The sequence below is a fragment of the Trematomus bernacchii genome, unplaced genomic scaffold (assembly GCF_902827165.1).
Source record: "Trematomus bernacchii unplaced genomic scaffold, fTreBer1.1, whole genome shotgun sequence".
In the NCBI taxonomy this organism is placed as follows: Eukaryota; Metazoa; Chordata; class Actinopteri; order Perciformes; family Nototheniidae; genus Trematomus; species Trematomus bernacchii.
Window position 1 is genome coordinate 20,596,941 of NW_022987973.1, and position 27,633 is coordinate 20,624,573.

Below are 27,633 nucleotides of genomic sequence, written 5' to 3' on the forward strand. Positions count from 1 at the left end.
GCGGTACAGTTTAAGCCTTTATAATCATAATTTGGACATATTGGTGAAAGTCATTTGGCTTCTCAGCAGATGACTTAAATATAAGGAATAAGTGAAGACTTGTGTGAGTGAACAGGGACTGGGTGTAATGAAACATGTTTCATATTTTTGTTATGCTTATTTTATTTTTGTACATTTTGACAATGGAAAGGAGGTCCCATTCAATATTACTTATTGTTAATGAATTCTTCCTTTAACTCAACTTGAATCACAGTCCAAATTCTTCAAACTTAACTTAAATTGAAATTTGAGATAAAAAAGAAACCTGCATTAAAAAAAAAGATTAAAAAAAAGAGTTTCTAAATATTGTCATGTTGTAACAATAGTAAAGTCTTATTTCCATATGTAAACATTGGACATTTTTCCATTGAAAATACTGTGTATTATCACTGAGGCAAATATTTTCCCACTAAGCCAAGACGCACTTGTTTTCCAACATACATGCTCATGTTCTGCACTTTCATTACACGAATACATTCAATCCTCCACACCCCTAAAATAAGACTTCACCTGACCACACCCTAACTAAGGACCAAACCCCTCCTGTCAGCCTCTGAACAGCAAACAGGCATCGCCCGCAGAGCCCCCTCCCAGGTTTCACCCCGAACCACCACCACACTTTGAATGTTGCTGTATTGATACAGCGTTATGTGCGAGGAGGAAGGTGAGAGGTGTTCGGCTCCTAATCCTCTTAACTGCGTTATGCTGACCGTCGTCCAAGCCCTGACATGCTGTGCGCCCTTGTAGCTCCCCAAAACCCCGGAGTCAGCATCTCTGCGTCCGTTACGCACAGCTGGAGGGACGTGTGCAGCGGCGAGGGAGCGAGCAGCACGCGCAACAGGTAGGACCCGCACCCCGCTTAACAACAGCTTTCTGGATTTTATTGTCCTTTTGTTGATATTTTTGGATGTTGAAGGAATCATTTACCGGTTTGTGTGGACTTTACATGATATAATCCGCGCTGGCCTCACATTTAAACCTGAACACGCCCTTGCTGTTCTCAGATGTGTTTGTTTTATTGCTATTAATGCACTGCGAGCTGGGTTAATTATTGTAGCATTAATGATCGATTATTGCACGCGGGCATTTCATCTCGTTGTTTCCGAGAGCTGTTGCCTCTGATTATTAATACTAATAATCAGAGGCCATTTCGTATTTTATTGATTTATTGTGAAGCATTCCGGCATTATTTCGGTATTTTTTCAACGTGTCTTCAATTCACTCCTTTTTTAAGAGTAGCACAAGCCTGCGTGATTATGTATCCATAGTAACAGGTGGCTGTCTGAACCCCCTTTAATACACACACACACACACACACACACACACACACACACACACACACACACACACACACACACACACACACACTTCTCTTCAGTAGGTTTTCCTCTGCAGCTATGCAAGCATAATGGACATAACACACATGTTCATGCTGATGGGATTCCAACTGTTTTCTGTTTCTAGTCCTTCCACAGGTTGCAGCTGCCTGCTGTAGAAGATGAAACACACTTGTCCGTGTGTGTGTGTCTTATCCATTGGCCATTGGCGTCTTTCCGCCACATTACGGAGTTGAAACCATCAAAGAATAACAATGCATCCGACAACATGAACTTCCTGTTTGGAGTCAAGACCACGAGGGCAATGAAGGTGCACTCTCCCCCGAGGAGGAGACTCAAGCGCAGTCGCCTCCTCTTCTTCCTCTCAGGTGTGCTGCTGTGCTTCGTCTACACGCTGACTCTGAAGGCAAGGCTGTCAGAGCCTGGAGCCTCCGCCCAGAGGGACCACACTCTCGGAGCAGATGTGAATAGTGATGATGATGATGTTGTGGAAGTCAACATTCGGGAGGTGATAGGGTCAAATGAGACGAAGGAGGAGGAGGTTGTCTTACTTGAGAGCACCAATACTCCTCCGGTGATAGTTGTCAACAGAACAGATATCCAACAGTGTATCTACGTAGATCCTCAACCTCCCAAACCTCCCCCGACTCAACCGCCCCCCACCACCCCTCACAGGAAGAGCGGTTTTCCAACGGACATCTTCACAGTGACGCAGCGGCGGCAGGGCTGGGTGGTCCTGCACCTCATGGGCATGGTCTACATGTTTGTCGCCCTGGCCATCGTCTGTGATGAGTTCTTTGTTCCCGGGCTGGAGGTCATCACCAACAAACTGGAGATCTCTGAAGACGTGGCGGGGGCAACCTTCATGGCGGCTGGAGGCTCCGCCCCCGAGCTCTTCACCTCCCTAATCGGCGTCTTCATCTCCCACAATAACGTGGGCATCGGCACCATCGTGGGCTCGGCCGTCTTCAACATCCTGTTTGTGATCGGCATGTGCGCCATCTTCTCCCGGGAGATGCTGCACCTGACCTGGTGGCCGCTCTTCAGAGACGTGACCTTCTACACCCTGGACCTCATCATGCTCATCGTGTTCTTTGTGGACAACATGATCCTGTGGTGGGAGAGCATGCTGCTGGTGCTGGGCTACATCAGCTACGTGAGCTTCATGAAGTTCAACAGTCAGATCGAGCATGCGGTGAAGACCCAGATCAACAGGCACATGAGTATCGTCAAGGTGTGGACCGCGGAGGATCCAGAGAAGGTCAGTTAGTGTCACACATCTGGATGGATGTTCTGGTTAAATTAAATTAAAAATCATGCAATTAACAACACAGTGATTTGTGTTCACGCCGAGGTTGTCAATAACAAGCCGAGTTCTTATTAGTCTGCGTCCACAAAAGCTGATTTAATGATCAAATCAGGTTTTATTAGCTCAATTAATTCAATTATCAGCTCCCCTTTCAATGGCTGCAGCTCCACATTTCTGATTACAGCCACAACTTGGCTCCTTCAGTACAATACATTCAATAATTAAAATCCCTGCTACACTAAAATATTTACAGTGACAATCCTCGTGATTTTACAGTGGCTGTTGTTTACATTTGTCTGTGATGTGACAGATTATAAACAGCTAAAATGAATCTGTAATGATCTGGTTAAAGTAGAGATAACATGATTAGTCAATTGACTTGATCAATCAAGGTAGAGAACATTTGAATAACCTTTTTTACAAACCTATTAAAAAAGATATAAAGAATAATACAAATTAACTGGTTATAGCTCATCTAGGAAGCAAGTCAATTGTGACAGTAAGCTGATTATCTTTGGATCATTGATTGGATAAAACAAAGCATTTGAATATGAAATTGTGATGGGCATTTTTTTTAACCGTTTTCTAAGATTTAATAAACCAAGCAATCAAATCACACACATTTTTTGCCTATCAGACACACCTTAATGGTGCCACAAATACTCCCGAGGTGGATGAATCTGCCGCTGAAAAAAGACCCAAACAATTGCCCTAACAACAAATTAAATATTCAGCTTTTTTAATCACATCATATATCAATGAGCTGATTTTAAGATGTATGTTCTCAAAAGGGGCTTGCGGCTACCACAGACATGGTAGAGAATCAGCAAATATTCAAAGATGCATTAATGCATCGCTCGTTTTGGTATTTTAGTATTTTTTACAGATAAAACAAAAGATACAGGCGGACAACACAGAGCAGTTTTTACCAGACAGACTTCCAATTGTACACAGAATATTTTCCACCCTTTCATCTGGCCACATTTGGATCTGCTGCCTGTTCAGATACAGTGAGAAAGGGACAGTGATTTGTGGGTCTGAGCAGGTGATGGCCTGTATTTGTGCAAAATCCTTTGATGATGCTGAGCAGAAAGGACTCCAGGTGTCACAGACAGCGTGTCACAGTGGGGAAGTGATTTAAATGTCACTCTGTTTCTGTCACAGCCCCGAACTACCAGTGAGTAGAGATGTAGAATAAAGGGAAATGTAATAATGTATTTTGAATGGGCTTATTTACTTGCAGAAGGCCTGCACATTAAACTGCTTCCTGCAGCTGACAGAAAGCAGTAAATGTCTGAGCCTGCAATTAACATGCAGAGCTGTGTTTCAGCATTTCAAGTATCGCCAGCACATTCTTCATTCAGCCTGAAGCACGTCTGCCGTCAGTACGCGCTCCCTCCGTGAAAACACTGGGCGTAATGAGGCATGCTGCCACATTAATGGGTCAAAATGACTGGAATTCAAAACATACTTTTCCAGGAATTTTAATAAACATGCATTATTCAAAAACGTTCCTTTCTGAGCATTCACAGTCTTATCTCTGTTCAGAGGATACCTGTTGAATATAGGACCCAAGTTAACGTGCATCATGTTGCTGAGAGAGATGACTCATGCAGCCGGAGACACTGTAATAAACAGTGGCGAAAAACCTGAATTAATAACAAAACAAACATCAAATGAAAATAAATAATAAAGAAAAAAAGATGTGACTAGCTTCATTGTCATACGATGCAAATCTGTTCCCAGGCAATTTACTAGGAATTGATTTTATTCTGCTCAACAGCTCATTTAATTCAGCAATTGTATCACTGCCATGACTTCCTCAGGGTCTTCACGCAGGCTGATATCCATTATAAACGTATATCAACTCCTGACATAAAACTAACATTCCATGTAGTGTATCATGTTGTCTATTTCATGACGTCACATAAACTGCTGCCTGTTTTAGCATCTACCTGCAGGTCCAACAATTGTTGCTTTATTTGTCAGTGATGAGCTGGGTTTTTAGGTACCTTAATACAAGAGAAATTCTTATTTTTTCAGATTTTTTATTCGCCCACAAACTGAGGGGACCATGTTGCCTAATGTCATGTAGCACATTGTGCATGGCTTATGACTAAATATGATGAAACCTCAGAAATGTGCTCTGGAACAGGTGACATTGAGCAGGTTTAAAGACGGGAGAACTCAAATTGTCACACAAAAAGAGATGATTTAAAGAACGAGAATACAAAGCCTGAGAGCGAGTGAGAGCTTTGCTGTTTGCTCTATTTAAGCCAAGCAACAGCAGAACAAATGAAAGTGTCAAAACTAGATTTTGACTCAAATGTTGGGATGCAGTTATAGAGCAGGATCCACTTTAAAGATTAAAGTTGGTGATGGGATATTTTGCTGACAGCGAGAAACTCATATAATGGAGTGATAGGATTACTGTACAGTCCTTCTGATTCATACCCAGTGACACAATCAGATTTAATCTTACTCTGAGTTTCAGAACAGGATTCACGATCAGGATTACATTATATGTGGGATTTTTGGAGATGAAAATCAACTTTATATGTAATGCAGAATACGTTTCCAGTTCGATCACTATGAAACAAACAAAATGTTGTATTTGCATGCACAAAACCTGAATGACTGAGGTGCTACTAACTGATTAAGTTTTCATTGACTTTACAGGAGAGTGAAGCTCCACCAGCTCCTCCTGCTGCTACCTCTGCTGCTCCTCCTGCACTCAAAGCTGAAGAAGTGTCCAAACGAGAACCTGAACCTGCTCCCAGCACTCCTCGAGGCAACAAACCACCATCAGACCCCCAAGAGGACAAAGAAAGACTCAGGGTACCAAAAAAATACATTTGTTTTGTTTGTGTACACTGAAAGGACGTGTCATAAAATATATTTCGGTCATTTATTAACAATCTACCAGTGTTCAAGATCCCCCTTTACTGCACTCCTTTATTAACTCAGTGAAATGCTCCTCTGTGTATGTCAGATTTTGGCTAATCGACTGCTTGATTATTTCTGCCTCTTTTAGTTACTGTTGCTACATCAGTAGGCTTTTTATTCTTACTGTTTACAACAATATCACTGCTAAGCTGTTCACATGGTTATTCAAAATGAATATTTCACCTCTATTCCCCTTTACTTGCAAAGTTGTCTATAGTTGCTTCGCTAAGCGTTGGAGGTAATGCTAAGACGCTGCTGTAGCTAGCTAGCATGTTAGCCAGACATGCTAACAACTTAAAGCAGCCAACATTTTTTATATAATTGTATTTCCTTTTACGTCAGCACTATGCTTCATCATTTGGAGAATTACAAAAGGGTGCTTTTTTTTAAGCAACTTTAGCAAACTATCAAGTGAACCGAGAGTGATGATGGTAGTTTTCCATTTTAGCAGCCAATACAAATACTATTTGTATTTTGCAAAAAAAAATGAAGAGACTACTGCAGCATAATCAGTTTCTCTGGTTTTGCTTTTTATAGGTATGTGCTTGAGTAAAATTCCAATTTCTTTATTTTATTCTATAAACTAGTGACAACATTTCTCTGTTAGAATTCAACAGACACTGGAATGGAATGGCTGCCATACATGTAGAGATTGAGATTTAAGAAGCATTTGGATAGGTCTCTTAAAATGTTTCAGTGTATATATTGGTGCTATTACGGTTCCAAGGTTTGCCCTGATTCGACTTGTGTATCTTCTGCCCTTTCAGGTGCGTCCCATCCTGCAGCGAGGCGGCAGCTCGGCCTCCCTCCACAACACCTCGCTGAGGAGCACCATCTTCCAGCTGATGATCCACACACTGGACCCTCTGAGAGAAGGTAACAACCAAACCAACAATAGTTTCTGCAGTAACAAGATAGCATCTGCAAACCTGGTGGTCGTAATGTGGATATAGAGTTGATCAAAAAGAAAGGTAGGTTAGTCTGGATGCAATAGTGCTAGGTAGGTAATTACTTTTATTAAGAATGCTGCTTTATATCAATTAATCAAATTAATATCATGTGTTACAAAATGAAACAAATCTAAGAAGCTGGATGTAACTTTGTTAATTTATCAATCAACTTTGCTTGATCAACTATTATGCAGTGACTCAGCTCTGTCCTGGTCTGAGTGTCCTGTCCCTTCCTGTCAGTCAGGGTAACGTGATGAACCCTCGCGACCTTCAGCCCGTCCTCACACTGCCGGGCCTCTGTTCCCTCGCTCTCACAGCACTCGGCCACCGCTGATCCTTAATCAGCTTTTCAATACAGGCTAATAAAAGCTGGATAAGAGCCAGCGTGCTAGCAGACCGAGCTCTTTATCTCTGTGGAGCCAGTGAAGCAGCGGGATGGAGCTACTTTCAACGTTTTAGTGTTGGACTGACTCTTTTAACATGTAAAACCTGTAAAAGACCGACTTAACAGCAAGTGGTAAAAATGTATGTAGAAGTACACTTTAAGCTTATTTTTCCTTTTAAGTATTTAAATAAACATTCACACATTACCATACGTTAACAGCTGTTCGTGTGTCCCTGGCGATGCAGATGATTTATTTTATTTTATTGTCGATAACTGGTCAATCAAAGGCACATCACATCCGGATAGTTTTGTCAGTTGGAGACGTGTCTGGCAACAGAAAATCCTCTGAGTCGTCTTGGATTTGTGTGTTGGTCTTTTCAAATTAAACAGGGAGAGATGCTTTGTAAAACCCCGCTTTTTATCTGATGATCAATCATGGTCCAGGCTATCTCTATTGTAATGGAAAAGGAATTGTAGAAAATCTCTAACTATAGTTGGAAGTAGAGTGTTGGACATCAGCACAGATTCATCAGTTTGACGGGACACTATGTGCAGTCAACTGCAAATAAAAGTACGATGGCTCAGAAGTGAAAATGGTTGCTGTGCGTTTCCATCCGTAGAGGCAGCCCTTAGAGGGGCCATGAAAACACCGGGCCTGAGGAAAGCCAGGAGAGGTAAGAGCGCCAACTAGATGTCACCTGGTTCTGTTCCCTGTCGTGTGTCCTGTCGTGATTGTACTCTTCATTCTCAAATTCAACCCTGTCCCCCGTTTTGAGATGGTTAAACAATTATTGGATTACAATTTGGAATCTGTGGGAGCACATTTATTTCCCATTCCAGCTTTATTTCATTGTCTGATCAAAAATACATTTCAAAAAGCACATTTTATCTCTACTGTAGATGCATGTTATTAAAGTGTCACATACTTGTGGAAGACTAATAATGGCATGTATTCCTGCCAATCAGAGACTTCCTTTAATGGTGATGTTAGAGGGGAGGGGTCAGTACAGAAGAAAGGTAAGACTGGCTGTTGTTGTTGTGTTTGTGGATATTGTTGTTGTGGTCAGTCCAGGCTGCCGTACTGGTTGTGAATGTGACATTAGATGGTTGCATGTTCCTGTGTTTGCATCCAGTAGTTACTGTAATGTTGTGAGACAATCTTTTACAAAAGTGCCGGAGTGTGAGTGTAAGGCATGTTGGTTTGGTTGCACAGCATTGGCATGGACAAAGTATCTCTCATATAAAAAGTCTCCATGTTGTATTTGAGCAGTGATTCTCTTGATTGCAGCGAAGAACAAAGTAAAGCCTCTGAAAGTCCCGGTCACGGGCAAATTAGAGAGCAAGTCCCATCATGGCGTCTCTGAAGGTGAGTTTAATGTTGGACACTAACACCTTTGTAAGGGGACATTTTGATTAAAGCCTGCAGTCAGATAAGAAGATATAACTCATTTCATGAGATAATTGCGGGAAGTGAATTAGCCTAGCTAAGCACAAAGAAAGTAGCATAGCTAGCAGCTAGCCCTAATCTCAAATTCTATTATTTTCAACCATGTAACTAAGAACATCATATACCTTACATCTTTCTGTATTTATTAAACAAGATAAAGTTATTTTTTAGGAGTTGTTTAAAGCTTTATTTGTTTTCCCTTTTGACAGGAGGTGAATAAATAATCAACACGTTTATTTATAGCATATAGCATAGCATAAAGCATTTTTATCCTTTATGTTTATATTGTTTATTTTCCACTATAAATTCTAATGATGTGCAGTACTTGTTTTACATGCTGCTGCAACGAAAACATTTCCCAATTCGCGATCAACAAAGTATATCTTATCTTATCTTATATACAGAAATTAGATGTATAGATATTTCTCTTTTTAAAAAGGTAAATGTAGACATCAGGCATGTTCTGTGTCTTCTTGTGGTATTTCTTGTTTAAAGGTGTGAATGTGCAGCACTGATATAAAATATTGGTGGTGTATGAATCTTTAAAGACTGTGCGGGGGTGAGGAGGTTGTGTTTGTGTGGAGTAATGAGATCCTTCAGATTCTGAGGGGCAGAGCAAAGTGGAGCTGCAGGGAGTCTGGAGAGGCCTTAAGGAGCCTGAATCAATCAGCCTAATGATTAACATACAGATGGGACTGTGTGTGTCTGCGTGTGTCTGTCTGCGTGTGTGTCTGTCTGCGTGTGTGTGTCTGCGTGTGTGTGTGAATCCTTTTTTCCTCCATTACTGGAACATGTTTTGCTCCCAACACTCCAATCACTCCCACTTGCACTTGATACTGGCTCACACAGCATAATCATGTTGGGGCCCATGCAAAGGTCTGAAGTTAAAGTGCTATGTTAATGTTGGCATCAGCTAACGTTAGCTGTAGCAGCTAGTGAGCAGCACGGTACTGTTTTGCTAACATTAACAGAAGTTGCCTTGAGTTACATTACGATGTGTTCAAGCTCTACTCAGTTAAACTTAAATGAATGCTATAATTTCATAGAGATTATTATGATCTGTTTCTTTGTTTCTTTCTCACTTTAAAACATTAGTTTTAAGCAGCTTGTATAAGATATTCAAACTACTATGCTAGTTTAAAAAAAAACTATATCTCCCTGTAATACTGCGTTTTCTTCCTCTTTCTCCAGATGCTGACCAGAAGCTAACTGAGCTAGCCACTGATGCTAATGCTGCTGCTGGAGCACCAAAGGGAGCTGCAGCTGAGCCGTCCACCTCACAGCCCCAAAAGAAAGAAGAAGAGACGAGGGAAAAGACGGCCGACCAGCCAGACGAGTCGAAGGTATGCAGAGAAATAATGACTAGCATTCACAAATATTCGAATACATTTCACTGGTGTCCTTTCACCTGCAGGCGGCAGCGGGGGGGTCAGAGGGCTCTCAGGGCAGCACTGAGGATGAGTGTGGTGACGAGGAAAGTGAAGACTCCGATGAGAGTGAAGGTGATGACCTTGACGATGAGGAAAACAAGGAGGAAGAAGAAGAGGAGGAGAGTGAACCGCTGTCTTTAAAGTGGCCCGACACCAGACGCAAGCAGGCCACCTACCTGTTCCTGCTGCCCATCGTGTTCCCGCTGTGGCTCACGCTGCCCGACGTCCGCAACCTGGTGAGTAGCAACCACATCTTCAACCTCTACCTACTCACATCTACCTCTTACATCTACTTTTACACATCTCAGAGCTGAGTATTGTGCTTTTTCTCCACTTTGTCTGACATTACAGTTGTTCTCGTATCTCCAGACAGGTGTTTGGTTATATTACCAAAGCTCTTGTGTTTGTGGAGGAGCTGGAAGCCAAATAAATAAACAGTCCCATTATGAAAACAAACACATCTTATCACCGACATAAAAGAGAGTTTGACATGTTTATCTAAAGGACTTTATTATTTCATCTTGATACAGGTCTCAGTGTCAGTTTATCTGAACATGTTTTGTAATTTTCAGGCGTCCAGGCGGTATTTTCCCGTCACGTTTATCGGTTCCATCCTGTGGATCGGAGTTTTCTCCTACCTGATGGTGTGGTGGGCTCATCAGGTTGGTTAACCCTTCATAGTCATGTTTAGAGAAACTCAAAACCAGAGTGACATGTTGGTTTTGAGTGTAGAAAATGTTTCATCCAGTTTAATGACACAGAACGGTTTTACAAGAAAACACTGAACTGCTAACAGTTTATAATAATTAGGATGAAATGATAAAGGATAACATTGAGTCCCAATTCAGTCGATGGCTGTCTGTGATGTTAAATAAACTTTAAGTACTATTCTAAACTACTTTCTGAAATTGAGGTTTGATTTAACGCTGATCTAATAAGCAAACTCCTGCAACTCAAGGACTTAAAGGAAAAGAACAGTTGAAAACTGTTGGAAACAAAGGGGCAAACGTTAGCCTGACTCGGTCTTAAAGGTGGGGTAGGTAAGTTTGAGAAACCAGCTCGAGTGCGCTAGAATTTGAAAATACACAACCGGAGAAAATCTGCCACTTCCTTACAGAGCCCCTCCTCCAACACACACGAACGCGCACATGACCAATGAGGGCACGAGATAAGTTTGTGCACAGATGGAAGGCAGACAGGCAGGTAGGCCATCCAGTTATTTTAGCCGGGCCGGCTAAAATGATTGGTCGTGCTTTTTACAGTACTACGGCTTCCACAGATGACATTTTTTTATGGATTTTTTGTCAAAGCACTTAAAATATTCATTGCTATCGGGATGTTAAGAGCATTCCATGGAATATAACAAAAAGTGTATCTCGAGCCAGTTTCTCAAACTTACCTACCCTACCTTTAATTTAGCTCAATCTGGCTACCAGCATCTCTAATGCTCACCCATTTAAAATCTGTTTTGTATGATATGTAGAAAAAACAAAGTGTAATATTTGACGTAAAAGAGAACATTTATTTTTAGTTACAATAAGAGTTACCTTGCTTTACTTGAGAGGGCATTGACGCGCTGTTTCTTGTGTTTCAGGTGGGAGAGACCGTGGGCATCTCTGAGGAGATCATGGGCCTCACCATCCTGGCAGCCGGGACCTCCATCCCAGACCTCATCACCAGTGTGATCGTGGCCCGGAAAGGTCTGGGGGACATGGCCGTGTCCAGCTCAGTGGGCAGTAACATCTTCGACATCACTATAGGGTGAGCTTGGAGTAGAAGTATGAAGTAACATAACATGGAATTAGTCAATTTAAAGGTCACCTATTATGCAAAATGCACTTTTTGATGTCTCTTATTCATAAATATGTGTCCCTGTCGTGTAAGGAGACTCACAAAGTGTCAGAAAATACAAACCTCTCTTTAACTCCTTACCCACATCTCTAAAAATGGGGGTACAACGGAGCTGATCCAGATTTGCTGCGGTCATGACAACATTACTCAAATGTGGGCTGGCTTTACGTTGAACTCCTGGCGACATTCCGCCCCAACCTATCAGAAACAATGCGCAACGTGTTTTGGAAGTAATGTTGTCTGTGTTTACATTAGCAAGCATCGCTAACACTCAGAGCTAAGCTGTACTGGAGAGAGTATGTGTAAAGAAGCAGGATATAAAAGCTCACCTTGTGGTAAACCCGCGAGAGAGAAAAAGCGTTTGAGCTCCATTCTGTTTCAGAAACAATCCTTGATGTGGTTTGGAACATGATATGGTGTTTCATCACTGCAGCGTTTAGCTGAGTTTCTGCTGGTAGACAGCCTTCTACAGACCCAGAGTCAGCACTTTAGTAACCGGGCTGAAATAGAGGGGTATGAGGCATGGCTACAATGGGTGATCTGTTTGGTATTTTGAGCAAAACACTTCAGAGACATGTTTTGTATAGATATGGCCCTACAATATATCGTTCAAATATAGCATAGTATGTGACCTTTAAGTAGAGATTAAATGTGTTTTCCACTGCTATCAGATGTCAGACAGTGTGTGAACCTAGAACTGGATAGAAACCTGTCGGTGTGTCCCCTCTGGTTTCAGCCTGCCGGTGCCGTGGCTCATTTACACTCTGTTACACAACGGGGAGCCGGTGACCGTCAGCTCCAACGGCCTGTTCTGCGCCATCGTGCTGCTCTTCATCATGCTCCTCTTCGTCATCATCTCCATCGCTGTGTGTCGCTGGAAGATGAGCCGGATGTTGGGCCTCACCATGTTCGCTCTGTACTTCGTGTTCCTCGTGCTCAGCGTCATGCTGGAGGATCGCATTCTCATCTGCCCCATCTCCATCTGAAGCCACACGTGACGTAGAACATGCAGACTGGATCAGTGTACCGAGGGTGTTACATAGGAGAACCCAGCCTGGTGTCAAGAGCTGAGCTGAGGCACAGTAGCCACATTGTAGAAACAGTAAAAGAGCAGTAATGAGGAAGACAAAATCCACCCTCAACATAATTTAACATCATACTGTTACATTCACCAGAAGCTACTTTTCTGTCCCCACTTTATTTGAGTGTTTGAAATGTACGGAAGCCCTAGGCGGCCATGTTTCAAACTGTTTATTGATTATATTACATTTGACAAAATAAATCAAAGTTATTTAACAATATCTTGATATACAGTAAAAAAAAACACATGTTCTGAGATAATTTCAAGCTTTACACATATTAAACACAATATCTGTAGAAATGTTTTAACATCGTATCCCAAGAAGCATCTGTGATTATGTGTGCAAAAAGAAGAAACAACTGTGGACTTCCTCTTTAAGTTTACTCACTTTAAACAACTGCAGTGTTTTGCTCTCCTGTACCTGCCTGTCATGGTGTAGAAATTAGTCCTTTTGCTACAAATGTACGTCAGACTATAAAACTTTGGGCTAAAAAAATAATGTTTTTAGATAAGATTAAGATACATTTTCTGATTCAAGTTAAACTCTACAGTAGCATTACATGTCACTGACATGCATTCAGTACGGTGGGCAGCCTCCCAGCTACTGGATATATTTGGATGTGCCTGCTCAATTATCAACAAAAAAGATTCACAATCAAACTGTACTAGAAACTAATTGAAAACATCATTTCATCAAGGTGTGTAAGAGTTTGTGTGTGCAGTGTTTCTCTGATATTGTCATCATAATGCTGCAGTGACTTAAAGAGATGAATCCGTTACAGCAGTGAGCGTCTCTTTAAAACTGCTGGATGCAACTCCATTCTGTATGACTAGTGTTCTCTCTAAACCGTGCTGTATTCAGTGTTTGTTCAGTGCAGAGAAGAAGGTTTCTGTGAGAGGAAATCGTTCATGTTGACACCATCCTGTGGGGGAGAGGAACAGTGATGTGTGTTTCGGACTGTCTTAGCTGTGAGGAAAACCCTCAGGTGTCACCGTCAGATGTTACTGTCTTGTTAAAATCTGTTGTTGGATTGAAGTGGATGCAAATATGTATTATTGATGAGAAACTATCAGTATTTAAAATTAAAATATCATGCTGCAATAAATTATTTTTTTAACAGTGAAGCTGTGTTCAATAATGCTTTGTTCATAGTAGTATGTCATCACAGTCATTAAAGTGTATTTAAATTAATTATTTTTACAAAAGTATAGTATTTCATGAAAAATACAAGCCATATTTTAGTGTGAAATAAAAATGTCATTTAAAAATGTGATTCAAAAATCACATTATAGTATGTCATAAATATATAAAAGCATTATTATGTATGTAAAAAAACTCATATAGCCTTAACCCTGTCATAAAATAACATGAAAACATAGTATAGTATGTCAAAAAGTAATATAATATGCAATTAAAATGTTGTATCATACTGTCATTAAAATCATGTCATAGTATACAAAAAGATAATATGGAATGTCATAAAATAACTATTATTCTTATCGTTAAATATCCTAAAAAAATAGTCATATTGTAGTCTTTCATACAATTCAATATAAAAGTCATAGTACGGGTAATATATTGGATATTGACATTTATGATTTTAGCACGCTAATGTTAAAAAGCTCCTAGAAAGGCAACACGCTAGTCTTATGTTGCTTTTGCCCTGCACCATGACATAATGTCAGTATAAAGCATACATTAAAGTCACCTTATCGAAGAATAATAAAACTATGTTTTAGTTTTATGCCTCACCGAAATGCATCATGTGTATTTATGACAAAATAATTGCAATGGCGATTAAAATGTAGCTTATTTAAAGTATTGAAAATTCACATTTCAATGCAATATATACACCTGCCCGTCCCTGTTCCACAGGTAGGAAAAAAACACCTCAAAAAAACCTTTTGAAATATAATAAAGTAGTTATTGTACTAGTAATTCCTAAAAAGAACACACAAAGCCAACAATGAGTGTAAGTGATTTTATTTACAGATAAACAGTCTGTGGATCTGGTTGCTGTACAGAACCGCCACCACATGTTATAAAATGTGATTTCTACAAAGGGCTAACAATTCAAAATGTACATGGCCCCAGATCCTGCAAAATCATTCACTTTGTACAGCTTTAAACACGACAAATATCCACAGATGGATGGCAGCTTTTTTCTTTCCAGCAGCTGACATCGCAGTCCTCTCCTCTCACTCTCCAGAGGAAAAGTGCAACTTCCAGTTCGTTTTCCACAGATCACACACATGGTTGACATTCATGAGACCGTCAAGAGTTTAGACTCGAGGGTCCTCCTTCAACCATGGCGGCAGTCACTTAGATTAACATTCAGAAAACAATAACAAATGTAGTTAATCTCCGGCTTGGATCCAGTTCAAAATGTATTTGGTATCATTTCCCCTCACAGAATCCTTTTAAAACTTTAATAACGTGTCTAAAATGTGTCTCCTCTCCATTAGTTTTTATAGAAATACAGTCAGAACATGAGCTTTAAAAATGCAGAAGTAGATATGTGCAGATGTGTACAAAGACGTTTGTTATTTTCGAAACCTCATCATGTAACATTACTTGTCATTAAATACTTCATGTTAAATGGAACTGTTCATCCATCACAGATATCCACCCCTCAGAGGACACATTGAACAGAATATTAAATGCCTTTTAGTTCATTGAATCAAAATCGTTTTTTTAAAGAAAACAGTGGGGGGTGGGGTGGGGTGGAAATTGATGAAGTTTCAATTTTGACATTTCTGCATTTGTGATGCATTCGAATGGAGGATTAACTACAGAGTGACAGCATCATGTTTGAGACAGTGGGTTCTAGAAACATTGTCAAAGTGGTTCACGTACACATGTAGCAGCACACATTAAGTCCTGTCTGCCTCATTAGCATTTCCTTTGGGCATATGAGGATCCATTTTTGATTTTATATAAAAACACAAATCAATTACAATCATAAAATCTCGAAAAATTCAGAAACCACAGAATCCACCTTCAGGTGCAATACTCAAACACATCTCGGAGCTCCTCAGGCTGTGTGAGCCCTCAGTGAGTGAGGAGCAGATTTAAGTCATTCACCGTCACAGGCTGAACATTCAGAGGCTGGTTAAGTGCATGTAAATTCAAAATATGATATATTTATGGGTAAAGCTTCTTCTTCTGGGTTTTACCAACAAACAACTTCCAAATAAAGTTTTTGGGACGTTCTGCAAAAACGTGCTCTTGTCCTCTGTTGTAGTGGTGTGAGATATTATTTTGGTGTAGTAACTGACTCAAATAATGATACAAAATGAAACTCCGACGTTATGCGACTTAAAGAACAGTAAACCTCCAACATGGCTGACAGAATGTGTTTCCTCACAGGATAGAGGATATGCTGACACACCAGTTGGGTTCAGAGCAGCTTCTGTATGAGGAGGTGAGTCAGTGAATTCATCTGAACAGTCGGCACGTTTAGTACACACATGATGAGCAGTAATACCGATATGTCCAGCAGCGCTCCACTGGTGAAGTGAACTCAATAGCTAAGCCAGCGGTGTCCAAACATGTTTCACCGAGGGCCACATAGAGAAAGATATACGAAGGGCCGGGCCCCTCACTAGAGGCCATATTCCATCATACTTTACTGCGGGCACATTCTAAATAGCTCCCGGGCCGTAGTTTGGACACCCCTGACCTAGACGAAAACTTTTCTTTGATAAAGTTAAAGACAGGTGTGTAAACAAACTAAATATGTTGAGGAATGAACCTTTGCATCAAAGTCACACATAGAGAAGTAGAGAAACTGGTTTGAGAAGCAAAGCGAACGTTTGTCTTCAGACCCTGGACCGACATTAAAGGCAGATTTAAAAAAGTGGATTTGAAACATTTAAATTAGGGCCGCAACTAACGGCTGGTTATCTGTCAGTTTATAAAGCGGTTCCTCCTTTTTCTGAATTATGTTGAACATTTGTGAATTACGCTTTTCAAGATGTCTTTTTAGAGCCCACTGCTAACCCTTTTCCAGCGGCCCAAATCCTCCGATTCATTTTCTATGAATTTGCGGATTTTTCCAGCGGTATTTTTTACTTTCCTCCTAATCATCAATTATAAACACTAAATCCATTCTGCCACATTTTAACCTGCGAGGCAAGAAACGCCCGACGACAACGATAACACTTTCAAGGCCCGACAAAAACAAGACACTACAATAAATAAAGCTTACTTTGTATAAATAGAGTTCAAGTTAAAATATTGCTGATTAGTCTTCATATGCTGTATGACTGCACAATATAAATGCATTTAAAAAACCCTCTACTGCTGTGTATTTACAGTCATTTTCACGGGAACAAACTGCATGAACTTGTTGATGAGCGGGGCGAGTGGTCTTTCCTTCAGTTAAAGAGATAGAGTTTGTAAAACTGTTTTTAGTTTCAGGCAACGTGACGCTGACTATCTTTATGATCCCTCGCAGAGTTTCAAAAACATTCACAGTCTCCAACAGGTTTCCTGAGCTCGTCTTAAAGCGATGATGTGGGGTGAGGAGAGTTCATCCTGGTGTGTGTGTGTGTGTGTGTGTGTGTGTGTGTGTGTGTGTGTGTGTGTGTGTGTGTGTGTGTGTGTGTGTGTGTGTGTGTGTGTGTGTTTACAGGTAAGGCTCCCCAAAGGTCCTGCGGCACTCCATGACCCCGGTGCTGGGGGGGCGGTCACAGTTGTGGGTCAGCTTCACTACGCTCGGCAGGAGGCGGTCGTACGCCAGCTTGTACTCTCGATCAAATGCGTCTGAAGGGAGAGGAAACATCGGCGTTATTACAATATACAAAATACATGTTTCTTGTATATTTCTATTGCATGTAGTGATCATTGTTGACATCCTCTCAAATCTATGGAGCTTGTGTTGTTGTGTTTTTGCTCCTTACTTTGGTTTTAGGCAACTTTTTGATAATAAGTCGTTTTCAGTTGATGTTTTTTTAACAAAAAAGCTCCAACAATCCACTTCCTGCTCAGCGCCAACTCATGAACTAACACTGTTAGAGGCTAGCTGGGGAACATAGTGCAACATCTGATGGCTAAAGACAAGGAGCGAAACAGCAGAGTTTAATGGGAGGGAGTATTCATAAACCATTTGAACAAAGAAATCTAATGTTGCTGTGAACCCGCTGGATGTGTGTCCAGGTAACTGCTTGCTCACATGTTTGTCATATGAACTTAAAAGATGATAATACTGTATGTCTATGTTGTGTTTACTGGCTGAAAAACAACAACTATTAATCTAGGTTTAAATACATTTCTTGCAATGTTATTTCATATTTCATCCTGGAACTTAATTCTATACAGTAAACATTACATTGAATGAGTCACACTGATGTGAAATAACGGTATGTGAGGTATCTCTGAAGTTTGAATAAGAGACATAGTGTAATGATTAAAACATAAATAATGGCTCACCAATATCGATGTTATCTTTTCCCAGAGCCACCAGGGAGAGGAAGAGGATGTCTCTGTACAAACTCCTGAGGGTGAAAGGTCAAGGTTAAAGGACATCACAATATCAGTATTTTCTCAAAGTGTTTTTGTTTCATTAATAACCAACACATCTGTGATTAATACTGAAGGAGTCCTAAATCAACTCAAAGGGTTTAATTTAGCTGTAAATGTAATATGATTTGCGATGGTTAGTATCTTGGTATTGGTCAGTGTTTGTAATATTATCACACATGGTCATATGGAAATGGGCGGAACTCTAAAGTAGATGTAGTCCCCTGTTCACCTGTGTGAGGTGTGGGAAGAGAGGGTTGCTGTATTTGTGTTGGCTGCAAATAGCTGTGATTATTCTGACCATGTTTTTGTTGACAGTTGATAATGTTTCGGTAAATTAAGAATTGTTAAATATATTTTTGATTCCAGCATTACTTCTTCAAAGCCAAGCAGGCCCGACATCAGCCTCTCAGCGACTCGTCCTAAAGCTGCTACAGGTGTTTTTAAGAGGTGAAATGAATAAATAGGCCTCATGTGGAGCTGACCTCTGCCGTTTGACCCCCAGCGTGGTGCCCAGCAGCTGCAGCAGCTGGGCCATGGGCCGGCTCAGGTCGTTCCTCTGGATGCTCCTCACCACGCTCTGCAGCAGCTCCTCGCTGAACGGCCTCTCCTCCTCCGGGACCGGCCGGGACAGAGGGTACCCCACGTCTGCCAAAACACACACAGAGTTCAGCGTTGACTCATACTAGTGATGAAGACATGAAACAATATAAACCTCCAGTTTCACTCAGTACTTTGGGCTGGGTATCTGTAACCGTATAAAGCAGTATTCATTTGGCAAATACTGCAGGAGATCTATTCAAGGTAACAATATTCTTAAAACAATGTTGTTGCTGTTAAAACAAGTTATAATAGATAGATGTATGAGGTATGTTTATAAAACCATGACTTGTATGGAGACATTCTTATTACTTTTACTGTTCTTTGGCAAACGGTAAAGTAAATCATCTAAATTAAGACAAATACAAGTCAGAATTCTTTTAATTTAATATTGGCAAATTGTTGACAAAAAATACTTACTGGAAATACAAATTGCAAAGTGTAAAAATTAAACAAAATTTCTAAATAATGTGTTTTTGTTAGCATAATGATGCATTTGATTTAGGGGACCAAACCATATGATAAATGAAAGGCGTGTGATGCTACAGCCACTTCCTGTTGACATATATTAGTTGATGTTTTTGATGCGGATCAACAAATGACATGTGTTTTTCTTAGCTAAAGCATTTCTGAGGTTAATTGGTGCAACCTGATTAGAATCCTAGCTGTTAGAAGATTACTCACTAATTCAGTTATGGATTTATGAGTTTAGGCAACCGAGTCGTGGTGACAGAAAGACGATGAACCACTAAATCACAAACTGGAGGTTCTCAGGAGAGCCAGCACCATGAGGTCAGTACCCAGCCCTGTAAGTACTACAACATCTCCATCTTAAGCAGTTGCTGATTCAAACATCTAAATGTCAGGGAGTGAAGAAACAAATTCACCAGTGATGCAAACCTACATTCAAATACAGAGCAGGGCTGTATTTGAAACAAACAGTTTCACAAAACAAAAGCAAAATCCCTAAAATAACACTGACTGCACACCGCACAGAGACGTTCACGGGGGAACCATGACTTTTCACAGACGACACTGCGATGCATCAAGCAGAGTGCACAGCACAGGGACACAGCAGCAGGCCTCACACAGTACACACACACACACACACACACACACACACACAACAGGAGACGAACACTCACTCTCTAACAACAGAGTACAATTAAGCCCTGGAAGACAGAGAGCAGACAGAGCCTGTTAGCACACGGATCAGCCGACTCCCAGAAGGAGCTAGCTGCTCCACGCCTCCTCCATTCAATAATCAATCAGTGTAGACGTGTTCGCAAAGAGTCGCAACAACAAGATGACACAGTTGGAAGAGCTCTAGTCATTATTTATGTTTGGCCTCAATTTTGCAGTGCTACCAATTCAGGGAAGCAAAACATAAAAACCTGTGGATCAGTTATGCTTTTTTTCCCTTCCTAAACTTGTTTGAGAGTTTAATTATTAAGTTAATTATAGAATCTTTAATGAGCAAACCTATAGGTGCAAGTGCCGTTGTCTTTCTCAAATATCTATTGTCAAATCAAATCAAGTTTTATTTATAAAGCACATTTAAAAGCGATTTCTGGTCGAGCCAAAGTGCTAGTAGTTGTGACTAGTAGTTTAAAAGCTCAACATTTTGTAGAAAGAAACAGAAAAAATGGTCAAAGAAAAATGCTTAATAATGCACATGTCCATCCACTATATGGACATACTGTACATGGGTATATACGCATTATATGGAGTCGGGCACATTGCCATAAACAGCTGTGACCTTCGAGTCATTGTTCACACTGTTCTGATGTTCTCACCTGTCGCCATTTTTATTCCCATCATTAAACGTCAATGCATATAATGTTTTTAGTTTCCATCATTTCCATTTGACCTGGTTCACATTTTCAACATACAAACTTTTCCACCACAAGAGTGAAAACTTTTTTTTTGCACAGATTTGACTTTGACATGCTTTAAACATGCTTTGATCACAGGAAGATTTAAACATACCAATCAGCGATCTCAACTAATGCATCCCAGTTAAACCACGGCGTTGAATTATTGGAAATGTCTTAGCACGTCAACTCCACCTCCAAAACAACTCACATTTAAATCATAACGTTGAAGGCACACATGTGACATAAGAACTCATTATTATTGGCCGATTGTTAACACAATAACAATTATGTAGGATTACATTGCAATGTGAATTTCGGGACAAACTAACAAAACGTAGCAAAACAAGCTCTAGCTGACTGAGATCCTCAACAGAAATGAAAAAATACCCCAGTTCACTATTGAATTGTTTCCGATTATCTGTCCACTTTACACAGTAAGTAAATGATCTGGCTGTCTGCTGAGTCTGACACACAGAGCAGAGCAGAGTGACTCACTGAATGTGTTCCAGAGGATGTAGAGAGGCTGGATGGAGTCCTGGTGCAGCTTCAGGTTGTCCCACAGGATCTGGATCAACACGTGTTTACTGTCCTCCGACATCCAGTGACGAGGAACCTGACGAGAGACCGAGACAGACGCACTGCGAGTCACTCTGACGGTCACATCATTAACACACAAAACATCCTTTTCAGATGTTTTTTCCCGATGAACTCAATTTAACATCCGCTATACCATGTAACCTACTGAGAATCAATATCAAATCAAAACAAAAATAGAGCGATTATTCTTTCTTAGTTTATCTTAAGAAAATAAATAAACACAATGATCCAATACTTAATAATCCAAATGTATCAATTATCATTAAAAGAATCCAGGTAATAAAAAGGTTCAAAACATCTTCACTAACAGACTGTATTTCCAGAGTGTTTTATATTACCATTACCGCAACAGCATTTGGCCTTTTTTTACATCTTAGTTGAATACTGTTAATGGTGGTTATTAGTTGGCTTTATTGGGCTCCACACATGAACAAAACATGTATTAAACCTTTTACAAATACCTTTTCTTTTGAAATGAAATCTGAAAAAAGAAAGCATTGACACTTTACACATTACTGGTGTGACTAGCCTTTCATAAACAAAGTGAGAGAAGAATGAATTAAGGATTTTAAAGAGAAAAATAAACTGTAGCTGATAATTGTTAACTAATAACTTGTTTTTGCTGACCTCAGGTGGAACGATGTAGGAAGTGCACTATGTTAAGCATAAACGTCAAACTTTCCACCTAATTTTCACTACACAGCACATTATCCCACATTATGTAGAGTGTGTGAGAGTGTGAGAGTGAGTGTGAGTGTGAGTGTGAGTGTGAGAGTGAGAGTGAGTGTGTGTGTGTGTGTGTGTGTGTGTGTGTGTGTGCGTGTACCTGGGAGCCTCTGTTGCAGTGCTCCGAGGTGAGCATGAGTCCGGGCAGGTTGCTGGGCAGGTCCAGGCGCCTGAAGTACCAGACCAGGTTCCAGTAGATGATGGGATGCTGGTCCACCATGTCGGCCTCGGTGATCACCGAGTCGCCCTCGTTCTCCAGCAGGCTCTCCAGCTCCTTCCACAGCACCAGCGGGCTCAGGTAGGGCACCGTCACCGGCTCAGGGTTGTGGAGCCGCCACTCCATATTCAGCGGGTCCTGAGTGGGACAGGAATCATAGGTCAGATTTCTAACTGTCATATGTCAAATATGTACGGTGAAGTGTTTTGTAGGTGTTCAGTATTGTGACATACTGTGGCTTCATTCAGACGGCTGGGCAGGCTGCCTGACGTCGGCAAACGGTGGTCAATTGTTGGCGCTTCGTCCTGGGGACAGAAGGTGCTGATGCTGCGGGCCATGTGCCCCCCGGGGGACGGACCCTCCTGCCGCTGGTCAGACGGGATGTTGATACCTTCAGCGTTGGTCGATCGAGTCCTGTGAAGTTTGTAACACACATCTCACAGTCAAAATGATAACTAATATAGCTGCAAGTTTGTTCTTAAGAAACATCACACAGACACAGAATCCAGATGTCTATATTACATGAATAATATTCAGTCAAATCGAAAACGAAAATACAGTAAACACACAATGTTTTGTTCACTAATAAGTCGGCATTAAGATATCATGCATGCACAGTTCATTCTTGTTGCTTACCCATTTCATAACCTCATGAGGGACTTTATACAAGCACATGGACCCTCGGTCATCCCCCCCCTCCCACACACATACACGCAGCTTTGTTAGCACCAGGTGCTGCAGATCATTTCACATTGCTCTTTTACAATGCAGATGGGGAGCGTGTGGACGCAGCTACACTGGGTTCTTACTTAAAAAGCATTGAGTTATCAGACTAACCTGGATTTAAAATGTTCAAATTCTGAGGTAATTCTGTGCACGTGATTTCAATCCTCCCTGCTGCTTTCCTATCAAACCTGATAAGGCTACAAGTTCATCAATAATACAGCAAACCAGACAGAAGAATCATTTTTAGGATACGCATGTTAATCAATGAGGATGTGGTGAGTACCTTCCACTCCCGGCGCACTCCTGGACAGCGATCCCAGGGGAGGGAGGAAAGGCAGCTGTTTTAGGACACGGGGTGGACAAGGTGGACGTCCCCGTGTCCAAACCCGTGGAGGTGGAGTACGACGAGGTCATCTCCTCGTCCACCGACGGGCTGCCCTTCAGAAAAAGCCTTTCGGAGTTGAGAGGAAACACAGGGGGGAAATTACATCCAGGAAATAAAGTCAGGTGTAGTTTATCTTCTGTGCGCCAGAGTCATTTTGACCTAATTCACAGTTTGTGTTTTTATTAAGATCCCCAGATAGCCAAATGTACTGAGAAAGTGAGTTTGTCATGATATGTTCCCTTTTAAAACCAGGTTTTCAGGAGATCCATGCATATTTAAAAATAAAACGTAATCAATCCTTAAAATAGGGATTCATCACCCCATTCTTCCCACCACTACATTTTTACAGCAGTTCATCCCCTACCTGCCGGGGCCTCGCATGTCCCTGAGCTCCACGTTGAGGAAGGGCAGGAAGGGGTTTCCACAGAAGGGGCAGGTGGTGTTCAGGTTGGAGTCGTCCGCAGTCCAGCCGGCCATGATCTCCTCATCGTACACCAGGCAGTCGCACGTCTTACAGCGGGAACAGCTGGAGATCAGCAGCTGGAAACACACAGAGCGGCGGGTGAGCTTACAGACTAAAAGTCATCAAGGTTTTAAATAACATCTATTTAAACTACTTCACTGTTATGGTCTGTAAAGCACTTTTGAAAGCTGTTACACATGTTTTTACTTAATCTGAAATATTTGATGTGACAGACTGGATAACTATTTATTTCCTGCATGACAATAGCACATGATAATATTGTACCACCCGTTTGCAGAGTTTGAACTCTTGTAGCCAAATAACCTCGCACATCTTATACATTCATATCTGTTGCAGCAGCAGACACACTTTCTATTAGCGTCTTCTAAGCATTAGTTTAGTTTCTACTCTACAGCTTTATGGTTTTACCTCCATGGCGTAGTTGTTGAAGATGCTGGTGCTGCTGGTGTAGCGTGAAGAGCCGAGGTCCGACCTGTCTGGCAGAGGGAAGCCGGGGGGGGAGAGCACACATCCTGCAGGAGGTTAAGAGAGATCAAGATATCTGACAATACTTTGAGTGAAAATGTCCGCATAGATTTCTTGAGATGTTTAAGACAAAGGCTTTTGTAACAACATGACCTTCATACCTTCATCCTGCCTTTTGGAAACGGGTCTACTGTATATTTATTTGGGGAAAGTACGACATATTTATGCCTTTTTCCTTTTTAGAACATGTTTTAATAGACTGCTTGACATTTTCCGTCTCTGTGTCTAATTTCTTGTCATTAAGCATGAGGCAAATGTAGCTATCCTGAGCCTTGGTCAATCGAGCTATAACCAAACTGGGAGTTTGATTATATTAGACACTTAAATGGAAAGTTAGTAATATAATATCCCTTCAGCTCTTTTCAGTGAGTGAGAAGAATGTTCTCTTACCAGGGAACAGAGATGTGGGTCTGCCCAGGCTGTGGCCGGCAGAGGGGCTGTGCTGTGTGCTGCGCAGGGGGCTGCGTCGGGGGCTCCTGCGGGGCCCTGAGGGGCCGTTCCTCTGTGGAGAGATCAAGGAGCCATCACAGTCCTCGTCATCCAGCAGCGAGGCGCAGTCTGGATCTCCAAAGCCAAGGGAGGAAATACTCAGGCGGTCACTGTGACCGTCCTGAAGAAACAGAGGAGGCGGGTTAGTGTCTTCAGGGACGGCACAGAGGTCTGATCTTACAATGATAACACGAGGTGCAGATGTATGTGAAATGTACGCTATCTGTGTGGCAGTAGCCTGTAGTAGCGTGCCGTGTAGTAAGTCAAGTAGAAGTCTTGACTTATTTAGTTGGTCAATGAAGGCTTTTATAACAGTAAGACTATTTCACTGACATTCAAAATGCCACTAGATGGCAGCAGCATTCCACCTTTAGGCTCATCTTACTGCGTAGAGAGCTTACAGTAATACTGACTGACACAGAAACATAGAGAATTTAAACAATTTATCCCAGAAGTTTTTATGTAGGTGATAGTTCAAATCATATTTTCCTTCACCAAACACTAATAGGTAGCGTTATTTTTTTAATGAAAATGTACAAACAGGGTTTTAAATTGGGTCACTATTTATATTGGACCTACTTGGAGCCCTCTTTGCTCTTTAGAACAGAAGATATCAATAAGACAGGATGAGCATGGGCTTTTCTTGATTCAGGGAGCCATATTTAAATATATATTTTGTGTGAAATTAAGTTATTTTGCAGAGACTAAAAGCTGCATGAATTGGGTAAACGTTCTCTTTCAGCTGCATTACAATTCAACACTAAATTCCCCTTCCCAACACACATACCTTGGTAGGCGTTGTGTATGTGGAGAGGCGGGAGTACCAGCGGCTGGCCTTCTCTGCCACGCCCTTCCCAGCGGAGAACATGCTGGTCTTGAATACATCGAGCGTTGGTGTGATCAGAGTGTCCAGAGCGAAAGAGGAAGAGGAGGGGGAAGGCGACGCCAGGCTCATCCTGTCCGTCCTTTCCCTGCAGGGGCTGGGGCGGGGGCTGGCACTGGGGGTGGTGCTGGAGCTGTGGCAGGAGGGGGACGAGAGCAGGCGCTGGCGTGAGACGGACTGGGAGGGCGAGGGCGGGTGGAAGGTGCGGGAGCGCGGCATCCCAGCAGCCCTGAGGGGGGAGCTGTGGGGCAGGCTGGCTCTGCGGGGGGCCGAGAGGGAGGAGGGGTGGAGGAGGAGGGGGCTGGCGGAGTCCTGCAGGTCCATGCTGGGGGTCCTGCTGCTCAGCGGGCTGCCCATGTGGTTCATGTAGAGCTCGATCTCTCTGGCCAGGTGCCTTCGGGCGCTGGGAGTGCTGTCCTCGTCCCCCTCTGGGTACCGGTCCTCACTCTGCTCCTCGGACTGTGTCTCTGCCACCAGGATGGACAGAGGGTCGTAGCCTGTCTGTATGTCTGTGCGCTTCACAGTTCCTCTGGTCGTCATGGAGCTCACGCCACCGTAGCTCACACTGCGTCCGACAGGTTTCTTGTTACATTTGTGTGAGCTGATGCCAGCCCCTGTGGCGGGCTTGTCTAAATCCAGATCCTCCAAATCAAAAATGGCCTCTGTGTTACCTCTGTCCTCATCACTGGAGTCCTGTCCCTCCGCCTCTTCCTCTTCCTCCCTGTGATCAAGACTTCTGGAGGCAGCCGCCCCCTCTATCCCGCCCAGAGCCAGCGAACGAGGTCTCTTACTCTGACTGAATTTGGCACCAGAGAGAATTTTGACGTCTGCGCCCATGTGTCCCGCGATCTTATCTGGGTCTGTTTCCCCCTGGCTCATCCCCAGGCCCAGGACAGTGGTGCCGCTGCCGCTGCTGCCCACCTTGTCCCCGCTCAGCTGGCGGCCCCTCCCCCCCTGCCAGTCGAGAGCCGAGCCGCTGCTGCCCACCACCTCCTCCAGAGCACTCCTGTGTTTCCTGAGCAATCTGTTGCCGTTGACCTCACCGATGTCGTCCAGGGAGGAGGAAAAGAGGAGGCCTGCAACATGGCCTGAGAGAGGGAGGGGAAGAAGGGACATTAGTAAGTATTAGGAACAAACCTGAGGAGATCAAGTAATAATAATAAGGAGCATTTTTTTGGTCCAGACAATGCTAGGTGACTGACTTCTGGAGCACTTCAAAGCTTTGACGGACATTAAATTCTCCTGATTGACAATATCATGTTCTTTAATATAAAAGTGAAAAGGGCACAAGCTTGGGTACATAGATGAACTACTGTCAAGAAACATTTTATTAATAAGACAGTAAATACTGAGCCTCAAATTCTGTTGGCATGGGCTGCTAACGACAGGCCGAATGTAAAGATAGGATACATACAGTGAATCACAGTCAAAGTGATATCTTTCACAAAGTGTTCTTATGATACTAAAGATCTGATTCTTTCCTGTGTCCACATGAGCTGAGCCTTATGGGTATTGAATTAATCTAAACGGGTTGCAATAACAAACACCAACAGTATCATTAAGTTATTGAGAAGACTTCCAATAAAGATGACATTTGGGTGGGAATTTACAGTATTAACACCAACTCATTTTCCAACACTATTAAATATTTTGAAGTTTCCTTATTTACCCGCGCTGACGGAGCTCTTGGGCTTACAGGAGGCTTCGTCATACGGATAGCTGCTGCGCACAATGCCGCGGGGTTTGAAGGACGAGTGAAGCTCCATGTCCAGCTGAGGGAGGCAGTCTTTGCTCCCCTTGGCGCTCTCTGTCTCTGACACTGCCA

The 27,633-nt window shown here is 42.1% G+C and overlaps 2 protein-coding genes across 4 annotated transcripts in view; one reads left to right on the forward strand and one right to left on the reverse strand.

Annotated features, from left to right (window-relative positions):
- Positions 1-809: 809 nt before the first annotated feature.
- On the forward strand, positions 810-12,855 carry LOC117471578 (sodium/potassium/calcium exchanger 1-like). The gene is made up of 9 exons (XM_034116687.1): positions 810-880; positions 1,504-2,637; positions 5,365-5,523; positions 6,399-6,507; positions 9,605-9,756; positions 9,828-10,079; positions 10,416-10,505; positions 11,438-11,604; positions 12,431-12,855. The coding sequence occupies exons 2-9, from the start codon at positions 1,645-1,647 to the stop codon at positions 12,678-12,680; spliced, it is 2,172 nt and encodes a 723-aa protein (XP_033972578.1). The 5' UTR covers positions 810-880; positions 1,504-1,644; the 3' UTR covers positions 12,681-12,855.
- Positions 12,856-14,742: 1,887 nt separating this feature from the next.
- The window catches only part of LOC117471771 (C-myc promoter-binding protein-like), a 62,462-nt gene continuing 49,571 nt past the window's right edge, over positions 14,743-27,633 (reverse strand). For 2 of the 3 annotated variants that reach the window (XM_034116985.1, XM_034116984.1), the window contains 12 exons: positions 27,478-27,627; positions 25,713-26,896; positions 24,827-25,046; positions 24,320-24,423; positions 23,792-23,967; positions 23,326-23,493; positions 22,550-22,730; positions 22,200-22,454; positions 21,272-21,389; positions 18,785-18,947; positions 18,210-18,274; positions 14,743-17,543 (listed from right to left, as the gene is read on the reverse strand). In XM_034116985.1, the coding sequence (XP_033972876.1) occupies positions 17,407-17,543; positions 18,210-18,274; positions 18,785-18,947; positions 21,272-21,389; positions 22,200-22,454; positions 22,550-22,730; positions 23,326-23,493; positions 23,792-23,967; positions 24,320-24,423; positions 24,827-25,046; positions 25,713-26,896; positions 27,478-27,627 (2,921 nt within the window). In that variant the 3' untranslated portion in view covers positions 14,743-17,406. Of the gene's footprint in view, positions 17,544-18,209; positions 18,275-18,784; positions 18,948-20,044; positions 20,072-21,271; positions 21,390-22,199; positions 22,455-22,549; positions 22,731-23,325; positions 23,494-23,791; positions 23,968-24,319; positions 24,424-24,826; positions 25,047-25,712; positions 26,897-27,477; positions 27,628-27,633 lie in introns of all 3 variants that reach the window. The other variant, XM_034116983.1, reaches the window with a different exon arrangement.